Source organism: Miniopterus natalensis, chromosome 20 (genome assembly GCF_054644295.1).
Source record: "Miniopterus natalensis isolate mMinNat1 chromosome 20, mMinNat1.hap1, whole genome shotgun sequence".
NCBI classification, from domain to species: Eukaryota; Metazoa; Chordata; class Mammalia; order Chiroptera; family Miniopteridae; genus Miniopterus; species Miniopterus natalensis.
The window spans coordinates 13,166,277-13,176,031 of record NC_142100.1 but is presented as its reverse complement, the minus strand read 5'-3'; the positions used below and the strand labels follow the sequence as shown (position 1 = coordinate 13,176,031).

The 9,755-nt window shown below is 51.7% G+C and overlaps 2 protein-coding genes across 6 annotated transcripts in view; one reads left to right on the top strand and one right to left on the bottom strand.

Moving 5' to 3' along the window:
* The first annotated feature begins 610 nt into the window (after nucleotides 1-610).
* On the top strand, nucleotides 611-2,537 carry YDJC (YdjC chitooligosaccharide deacetylase homolog). Its single transcript, XM_016204321.2, has 5 exons — nucleotides 611-817; nucleotides 907-1,066; nucleotides 1,267-1,366; nucleotides 1,464-1,641; nucleotides 1,859-2,537. The coding sequence occupies exons 1-5, from the start codon at nucleotides 654-656 to the stop codon at nucleotides 2,226-2,228; spliced, it is 972 nt and encodes a 323-aa protein (XP_016059807.2). The 5' UTR covers nucleotides 611-653; the 3' UTR covers nucleotides 2,229-2,537.
* Nucleotides 2,538-7,409: 4,872 nt separating this feature from the next.
* Nucleotides 7,410-9,755, bottom strand: part of UBE2L3 (ubiquitin conjugating enzyme E2 L3) — a 31,901-nt gene continuing 29,555 nt past the window's right edge. For all 5 annotated transcript variants that reach the window (XM_087828583.1, XM_087828584.1, XM_016204324.2 and 2 more), the window contains exon 4: nucleotides 7,410-8,830. In XM_087828583.1, the coding sequence (XP_087684709.1) occupies nucleotides 8,676-8,830 (155 nt within the window). In that variant the 3' untranslated portion in view covers nucleotides 7,410-8,675. The remainder of the gene's footprint in view (nucleotides 8,831-9,755) is intronic.

Sequence of the window (9,755 nt, the reverse complement as noted above, 5' to 3'; positions counted from 1 at the left end):
ACAGATAGAAGCAGGGGCTAATGCTTTCTCAAATGAAGCCATTGGTATTACATTTTTCTTTCATTTTATTGTTCAGCGCTTTTACAAATCACACACACACACAAAGCCTCTTTCTTAAAAAAAATCAGAAAAAGACAAACAGGCAACACGAAAGAGAATAAATATAAAGAGCTAATAAAAACATGAAAAAGTTCATAGTCATTATAAAAAATTAAACATTACAAAAATGAGATAACATTGATTTGATAATTATTTCTCGAAACTTGGGGTGGGAGAGAAAAAGAATTGGGTGTCTGTTTGCTTAGCGAAAATACTGGAAGGACACTATACCCAGAAAGTTAACAGAGATCATCTCTGGGAAGGGTAAGAGATTTCTTCCTTCAGGTTTTCTTTTCTGCATTTTTCATGTTAAATATCATTTTTGCAGTCACTGAAAGTTTCGCGTAGCAATAAATCCAGCGGCGGTCTGGTGAGGTTGGAGTCCCCTGGGTAGAGGTGGGAGGTCGTTGCAGGGCCACAGCAGGACCGCTAGGTGGCCAGAACAAAGGCGAAGCGCAGACGCGTCGGGGTGGGGCCTCTGGCTGCGTTTAAGGGCGGGGCCTGGGCTGGTCCACTCCCAAGCCTCAGGTCCCCAGCCGCCCGCACACGCAGAGATGGCTTGGCCGCGCGTGCGGCTCGTGGTTACTGCGGATGACTTTGGTTACTGCCCGCGGCGGGATGAGGGCATCGTAGAGGCCTTCCTGGCCGGGGCTGTGACCAGCGTGTCCCTACTGGTCAACGGCGCGACGGCGGAGAGCGCTGCGGAACTGGCCCGCAGGTGAGGAGTGACCCCCTACAGAGTCAGGGCGGGACTGGGGCGCGGCTACTCCGCGGCCGCCAACGCTCCCGCTCGCGTTCCACCCTCAGGCACCAGATCCCCACGGGACTCCACGCCAACCTGTCCGAGGGCCTCCCGGTGGGCCCGGCCCGCCGCGGCGCCTCGTCGCTGCTCAGCCCCGAAGGCTTCTTCCTGGGCAAGATGGGATTCCGGGAGGCGGTGGCAGCTAAAGATGTGGCCTTGTCCCAGGTGCGGAAGTGCGGCTGCAGGAGGAGGACCACCCCTCCAAGGCTCCTCCCCGAGGGTGCCGTGACGCAATCAGGGGCGGGAGCGGGCGCTGCGTGCGTCCCGGGTTCCAGTTCTGGAGCTGTCACAGGGAGGCACAGGGAGGGGTTCTCTTCCGTAGCTGCTCCCGGACGTTTAAGGTGCCTATTGGCCTCTCATTCCAGGTGAGGGAAGAGCTGGAGGCCCAGCTGAGTCGCTTCCAGGAATTACTAGGCAGGAACCCCACTCACGTGGACGGGCACCAGCATGTGCACGTGCTCCCAGGTTGGTGGTCCCAGGCAGGGGGCGGTGTGCCCAGGTGGGGTGGGAGGTGCTCCCAGGTGAGGAGACCCGCACCTCCCTGACTGTGCCCCGCCCATAGGCGTGTGCCAAGTGTTCGCAGAGGCGCTGCAGGCCCACGGGGTGAGCTTCACGCGGCTGCCGCTGGAGCGCGGATTGGGCGGCTGTACGTGGCTCGAGGCTCCCGCGCGCGCCTTTGCGTGCGCTGTGGCGCGTGACGCCCAGGCTGCTGTAGGCCCCTTCTCCCGCAGTGGCCTAAGGTGAGGCCCCCCCCAACCGCAGTGCCCTGTTCCCTGCCTGGCTCAGGTCCCAGTGGGTCCAGCTGGCCGATCAGTTGGCCAGCTGAGTCCGTTTCTCAACATCAAAGGGAGTCAGGCTTCTACCAGTGGTGTCTCCACCCTTGATCTATCTGCCCTGGGCCTAGCCCTGCCCGTCATTGACCTACCAGTCCCTGCTCTGATGCCTGGGTATCCACAGGTGGACTGATGTCTTCGTGGGCCTGAGCACCTGTGGCCGGCACATGTCTGCTCATCGAGTGTCAGGGGCACTGGCTCGGGCCCTGGAAGGTACACCCATGGGCCACTCTCTGACAGCCGAGCTGATGGCCCACCCAGGCTACCCCAGTGTGCCTCCCACGGGAGGTTGTGGTGAGGGTCCTGATGCCTTTTCTTGCTCTTGGGAACGGCTGCATGAGCTGCGTGTCCTCACCGAGCCCACGCTACAGGACCAGCTTTCCCAGGATGGCGTGCAGCTCTGTGCCCTCTATGACCTAGATTCCAAGAGACCTGGGGAAGGGGTCTCTGGTGAAGCCACTCTAGAAACCTTCCTGGAGTCCTCCCAACTGTGACCCTGACAGCCAAGAACTAAGGCCTTAGTGCTCAGGAAGGAGGCAAGGATTGAGCTTTGGCACAACCCACAACCAAGCCCCAGAGTGGGTTCTGTGACTTCCCTGGGCAGAATGATGGCCCCTCTTTGCCCAGGTCAGAGTGGTGGCCAGAGCTCCAGCAAGCCCTCTTGGCTGCAGGCTAGTCAGCCTGTGACATCTTGGCCTGGGGTCTGCGAAGAATTTTGTACTCTTCAGGTTTCCACACAAGCATCTTTGTTTAGGTGTAGTGGGGAGAGATCACTGTATTAATAAAATAATGTGTCTTGTAAACTTTGAATGATTTATTAACTGTGCCCAGAAAACCTTCTTAGACACACTTATGGACAAAAGCAACTCCTTCGGGGCCCAAACCAGGTCACTATTCCAGAAAAGATATGTAAAGCAAACTCCACTCTCATTTTGTTCATGCTTAGATTTTATTCTTTTGGGAGGTGTAGGGGGAGAATGTCCCACCTGGATACTTTTTGGGAGGTATATGATAATCTCAATTTTTGTTTAAAAGTCACCTGTTCCAAGTAAGCAGCCCTTTGTCATCCTAGAGGACAGGTCAGAGGAGATTCTGCAAACTCAAAGAGTACATTTAAATTTTTCCAAGGGGAACAATCTTCTGTGGAAGTGGGATCCTGGATTCCCAACTGGATCTGGTGATGTGTGGATCCCCTGTGACTGGAGTCCATGTGGCTTTGATCAGGCGATGCAGGGAGCAGAAGGGAAGGGGTAGGGAGTTCTTGGGAGCACAGGGAGTCCTGACCCGCTGTAGAGGATGGAAAGACAGATGGAACACCACATGGTCCTTCTTGTCTCTTGTAATACTGCCTAAGTGCAGGCACTAATGTTCCCATTTTATGGATTTTAGAGAAAGGGGAAGGGGGGATAGGGGGATGAAGAGAAACATCGATGTGAGAGAGAAACATTGATTGGTTGCTTCCCGGGGATCAAACCCGCAATCTAGGTATGTACCCTGACCGGGAGTCAAACCTGCAACCTTTCCAGTGTATGGGACAATGCTCCAACCAACTGAGCCACACTGGCCAAGGCATGTCCCCATTTTACAAACCTAGAGGTGGGAGTGGCAGAGCAGGGCCTTGAAGCTACCTGTTCATGTATGTGCCAGGCATGAAATCAGGTGTCAACAGAACTCTCTCCTGGCCCAGGCAGCCTTGAGGGATGTGCAGCTTTCTGAAGAGGTAAAGGGGGGGTCTCATTCTTCCCTGCCTCCACCCACCTACAACCCCATCCTTGATTATGGCTTCAGTGCCCTCTTTTCTGCTTGTCTTCCATCCTAACCTTTCCTTGACCTTTACTCTTCAAGGTACAGCCCCTTTCCTCCTACCTTTCATCCACGACTGTGAACTGGAATCTGTGAGTTTAGTCCCTCCTGTTGCCTCCCCCTCACCCCTTTGTCTCAGCCCATGAGGTCTGGCCACACTCCTGCAAGATGCTGGCTGGAGCTGGTAGGGGGGCCCTGAAGGCAGCCTGTAGGCACAGGGGCACCTCCCTCAAGGGGGGTTCTGCTGTTCTGAGAGGAGGAGGCAGCTGGACAGGTGGTGGACAGGAGAGAGACTTGGGGATCTGCACAGATGCTAGATGAAACTGTCATCCCAGGAAGGGAGAGAAGCATGAACAGAGATGAGGGCCCAGACCAGTCCCAGGGACCATGAATGTTTAACAGTGGGGAGATGAGAGGGGGTATGGCCAGTATGGGAGGACAATCGGGAGATCAAGGTCTACCTCTTAAGTAGAGGGAAGGTGATAAGGCAGAGGGCCACAGGCAGCACAGGACCCATTTTGGGGCTGGCCATTGGTGGCCCACCCACTAGGAGGCAAGGGTATTTCTTATTCCAAATCTGCTGTGCACTGGGTGACTTAGGTAAGAGGTTTACTGTTATCCACCAATTCATCAGTCACATATAGAAGGCTTGCTCTGTGCCAGGCCAGGGCTAGGTGCTGGGACACAGCCTGGTCTACAAGGAGCTGTTTGCTACACAGGGACAGTTGGTGTGATCCAGGCTGCAATGAAGGGGGGTGGGGCCAAGGGGGGTTCCTAACCCAGTCAGGGAATGCTCTTCAGAGGCAGTGACTTCCATCCCTGGGCCTTGGTTATGGCCTCTGTGGTATTGGGTAGTCATTTTTGCTGTGATCCTATGAGGCCTACATGGTGCCCCCAGGAGCCCAGTCTGCAAGCAAAAACACTTCCAATCACCCAGGATTGGCCATTAACAAGTACTGCCTGGCCCCAGCACTATACTGAAGTCCCAGCTTTAGCTTTGGTCCTCAGGTTGTTGCCACTCCTCCATGTTACATGGGGGAAGCAAGGAGAGAAGCTAATTCTCAGATGGGGCAGGAAGAACTCGGACCAGCTCTGGCTTTGCTCTCCGCTGGGTCAGGTGGCTGCCCTGCAGGGTGAGGACAGAGGAGCTGCCAAGTGATGAGAACAGGGCTGAGGCCACCAGCCTATGGACTTGGCCCTGAGGAAGCCCTGAGGCCCTTGCCAGAGGATCCTCAGGGCTAGAGGATAACAGAAGTCAGGCTGCTGTGGGCACAGGAGTGATAAAGTAGTAGCATATTTTGAGCTGATTAAAACTGAAGGAAGGCCCCGGCTAGTGTGGCTCAGTTGATTGGAGTGTTGCCCCGTGCACCAAAGGGTCGCAGGTTTGATCCCTAGTCAGGGCAGATACCCAGGTTTTGGATTCAACTTCTGGTCTGGACACACTTGAGAAGCAACTGATCAATGTTTCTCTCTTAGACCAATGTTTTTCTCTTACTCTATCCCTTCCTAAAGTCAATTTAAAAAAAAAAAGGCCGGCCAGGCATGGCTTAGCGGTTGAACATATTGTGGTTCGATTCTGGGTCAGGGCACATGCCCGGGTTGTAGGCTCCATCCCCAGTGGGGGGCTTGCAGGAGGCAGCCGATTAATGACTCATCATGTTTCTCTATCTCCCCCTTCCTCTCTCTGAAATCAATAAAGATATATTAAAAAAACAAAACAAAAATGAAAGCAATGAAGGCAAGAAAACGGTAACTCCAGGGTTGAGAGGGTCTTGCAGGCCTCTGGCTTTGGGGAGGGGGTAACTCTGGCTGTGTCTGGGCTCAAAGGGACCAGTGGTGGAATTCAACAGGAGCTAGACTTAAAACACAGGCCTTGTGCCCTTGGCTGTCACTGAGGCTTAGTTTGTTCCTCTGTAAAATTAGAATAATGGTGCCCATGGGGTTGTACTGAGCTTCACAGAGAATAAAGTGCTGAGACATGGCAGAGTAACCCAGCTGATGATCAAAGGAAAGGACTCCTTGCTTCCCGTTAAAATGACACCCCAGATAAAATATTCCCTCCCAGAAACCTGCACACCTGGCTGACAGGGCAGGCCTGGTCTCAGCTGGTGTCATTACAGGCAAGGAAGTTGGCTGATAAAAAAAAATAGCATTAGATGTCATGGCCAGGTAGCTCAGTTGGTTAGAGCATCGTCCCAATGTGCCAAGGTTGTGGGTTCAATCCCCAGTCAGGTCACATATAAGCAACCAATATATCCGTAAATCAATGTTCATCCCTCTTTCTCTAAAAAAATAAATTTTAAAAATAAATAAAATAACCCTGGGCTGAGTCAGTGCCTCAGCAGCTCACTGTCCTGGGGACTCAGAGGTTTCTGGGTGGAACCCTTCAAGGAAATGGCCTAAGGACACCCTCAGGCACACCCTCATTAGTTCCACGACCTTTATCAAGAGAACCAGTTTGTTCTGCTAAATGTGGATCATCACTACTTTGGGGCTGATTTGACTGAAGTGATACATATAATACACCGAGGTGCTGTCCCTTCCCGACACCCAAGGCAGACCCCAATAATAGGGACTCCAGCTTTTCCTGCTCCTCTTAGGGAAGGCCTCTGTGAGCCTCTTTTGGAGACTGGGTCATGGGAAGAGAGGAGCAAGCAGAAGCTGTGAGAAACCAGAGGCCCTAGGACCTGGGCCCCAGCTACCGCTCCCACACCTCTGAGTGCAGACCCCGGCACTGCCCACCACCAATAAGGAAAAAACCCACGCAAACAAGCCAGTGTTGGAGAGCATTTTTATTAAGGGCAGCAGAATGGGATCGCAGCATCTCAGTCTATTCTCTGCCACGATGGGCAGGGGCAGGGAGGGAGGGGGAGGACCCGGCCCACTTTGGTTCAGTTCAGGTGGGTGTGAATTCCTGAGTGGGCCCGGGCCGTGGTGACAGCCCTCCCCTTCCCCAGAGGACCCAGCTTGTTTGGTTGCGGAGCTGCCAGGGCACCAGTATGCTCAAAGCCTGTTCTGAGGGCTCAGCGAACACCTGAAACTGCTGCAGGCTGGATGGAGCAAGCCACCCAGGTATTAGGGAGGGACCACCCATGGCCTCGCTCTCCCAGGGCCAGGCCTCTCCTGACAGGGACAAACCAGGGTCCAATGCCAGGGCTGAGTCCTTTGAGGGGCTGCCGGCATTAACAAAGGTACCTCCTGTGGTGAACAGAGAAGTGAGGGGTGACAGGCAGGTAGAACTATGCTGGTAGAAACACGAAGCAATGGGACGGTTTCTAAGAATAGCAATAATTCTGGATTCAGAAAAGCAACAACGATGGCTTATTTGGATTGCTTCGACATAATTTGGCATTTTATTACAAATCTGTGTGTGAGTGCAATAAAGTCCATCATCACCTTCCTGCTAATGATGAGACAGATGTGGAAATGCTGGCCCAGCTCTCCTGGGCACACAAGAGTCTCCAGAGCCTGCCCCTTGAGTATCTAGGACAAAAGAAGCCGAAAGTGACACACTGCAGGGGCCATGAGCCTGGACAACTAAACAACGTTATGCTGCCTAACCTACCCCATTACTCCCATTTCTGCGCAAGTAAAACAAAGCTGTCTTACAGGTCATAAGCCCTAGAAAGATCTCAAGTTTTAGAACTAAAATTAACACAAAGCAGTTTCTTTAAGTCATTTCTCCACAGAATCTAGTACCCTGGAGAGCCAAGAAGGGAAGCCCGCCAGTGGCAGAAGCGGAGCTGGTGACACATGGCATTTGGACCACTGGCTTCCTCTGGCTGTCAGTGTACTCTCTACTATTTCAGGGACAGTCCCATTTGCTTTGAAAAAGACATTAACATTCAAATCCTTACAAGTTCATCTGAGGATAATTCTAAGGTCAATTTTTATTTCTACAAAAAAAGGCAGTCAAAACAATATAAAACACATGTAAAGGATATTATTGAGTGAGCCTCAAGTGGAGCTTGACTCGGCAAAGGCTGTGAGTCCAGAGGGAGAGTGAAGGCCATCTTGTTCCTGCGCTGGTCTGGCTGGCTGCTTGGAAGGAAGAGGTCAGCAGGGTGTCGTTGACCCCAGACTGGTTCTGGCTATAGCCAAGTCCTGCCAATTCCAACCCCGCAAAGGGTCAAACTGTGCTGAGGGAGGGCTGAGGTGGGGCTGCTGCACTGAGGAGGTGGAGAATAGGCTCCGTGGCACATTCGGATGGAGCTTGCTGACAGGTGAGCGTGGAATTTCAAATGGACATTCTGGCTTGAGCGTTGTCTGCAATGACCAGCACATCTTCTAAAATGGCTGTAGAGAGGAGCGCCAAACTTTGACCTCAGGAGCCTCTCCGATGAGAAATTCCTCACACAAGTGCAGTGTCCTCTGGCTGACAGGCCCTCCCCTGGTTGGCTACAGACCTGATATTGCAGGGTCTCCCCAAGCAGGCCGGGCCAGGCTGGAGTTCAGTCACACACACAGACGTAAGGGTTGCCATTTAATCAATGTTATTGTGGTAACATTGGCCAGATTTTTACATAAGAGGTGGGCCTCCCTTTTCACAGTTTTTTTTGGGGGGTGGTGGTGGTTTGCTTGTCTTTAAACTTTAATAAAGGATATTATAAATTGGAACCAGGAAAATCTGAATGAACTCCCACACTGTGCAGTGCAATATGGAAGAGAAGCCACCAGACTGGAAAGAGCTGTCTCTTCTCCTTTGTGGAGGAGACGGGGCCTGGATCTGAGGAAGTGAATGAGTGAAAAATAAACTGAATGCAAGAAAGTGGGAGTTGAAAGGGCATGGGAAGAAAGGGAACCACAACCTTTTATTTTAAACCTTAAGGTCTAAGTGTAAATTGAAGATTTTGGATAAATTTGGACAAGAAAAGAAACACCATTCTTTCAGAGTAGATTGAAGCAGTGATTTTTAAAACAAAGAAAGCAGAACTAGAACATCTTAAATTTTTAATCCTTCTTTACAGGTTACCTAAGACCACTTTTGATTAAGAAAACTGTAGAAAGTTAGTAACTGCCACAAGCAAACGCCAGGTGGTGGCCTGTGTCAATTTTCCACAGAGTCCTGCTTTGCGGGGTGTCTGAATGCACTGCTCGGGGTCTCTGCTCACACTTGCTGGAATCAATCGTGGCAGATTTTAGTCCACAGGTCGCTTTTCCCCATATTTCTTTGTAAACTCTTCAGCATTCTTACAGAATTTTTTACGGTCCTTAGAGTATTCTTCAGCTAGGTCAGCCCGAAGGGGGTGCTCAGGCTGGGGGTCATTCACCAGTGCTATGAGAGACTGGATTACTGCCAAGAAAAGGAGAAGGCATTGCTGGTTACAATAGTCCTCAGAAAGGGCCCAGGCAAGATATGCAACTCTGACTTTAATACTGATTTATATCTACGTGCTTCTAAGACAAAGTAGCCTCCAATTTATCCAAAATTCTAACCACAAGCACTTAACTTTCCTCTGTAATGAGGAAGAAGTCATGGACAACAGTCAACAGTGGATAACTGTTCAGAGCAATGCCACCTCCTCCTCCTCTTCCAGGAAATTTCCTGAATTGACACCCTTAGGATGTCTCAGCCCCTAGTCACTCCCATCCTTCCCCCAGACTCTGGAGACTTCAGGGCTGACTCTCTCTCTCTCTTTTTCTCATGGGTGCATGCCTAAATCTTCTCCAGAGCAGGGACTGGGTGATATGTTCCAGAGCTGCGCTGAGTTCAGGGTAGTTTCAATGAGTGAGTATGAGAATGAATGGTGCATGACAGGTCTGCACCATGTAAATGCATAATGAGCCCACTCTGGAAGACCCCGAGGAGCTTCTGAACCAGCTGAGAAAGATTCATTTCACTACCCTGTCTAACCATTGGGAGGTTAGCCCCCAGTGGCATTATACTGTCCATTCCAGAGGCAGAAGTCACACCAGTAGATGGGGTGGGTTCTACAATGCTCCCCCAAAGAGCAGTAAGTCCTAGATGCACTGGAAGGCTAGCCCTGGGACAGAAGGACCATGAGGGAACCGAGGGTGGGATGGGGAGATTGAGGGAGAAGTATGGAAGGTCCAGGAGCCCCAGGCCTCCTCAGAAATGGGGTACATACAACCACCACACCTCTCACACACAATTCCTCTTAACCCCTGGCCCCATCAGGACTAGTTCTCCCAGAATGCTGCATTCCTTCCCACTGCCACATTCCTAGCACCACATGCCTAGCAAAAAGGCATCTCTC

Bases quoted from the DNA above. Each gene is read 5' to 3' on its own strand.
- YDJC (XM_016204321.2), top strand. From the start codon at position 654: ATGGCTTGGCCGCGCGTGCGGCTCGTGGTTACTGCGGATGACTTTGGT. The intron at 1,367-1,463 runs GTTGGTGGTCCC...CCCCGCCCATAG, and splicing joins GCATGTGCACGTGCTCCCAG to GCGTGTGCCAAGTGTTCGCA. The intron at 1,642-1,858 runs GTGAGGCCCCCC...GGGTATCCACAG, and splicing joins TTCTCCCGCAGTGGCCTAAG to GTGGACTGATGTCTTCGTGG.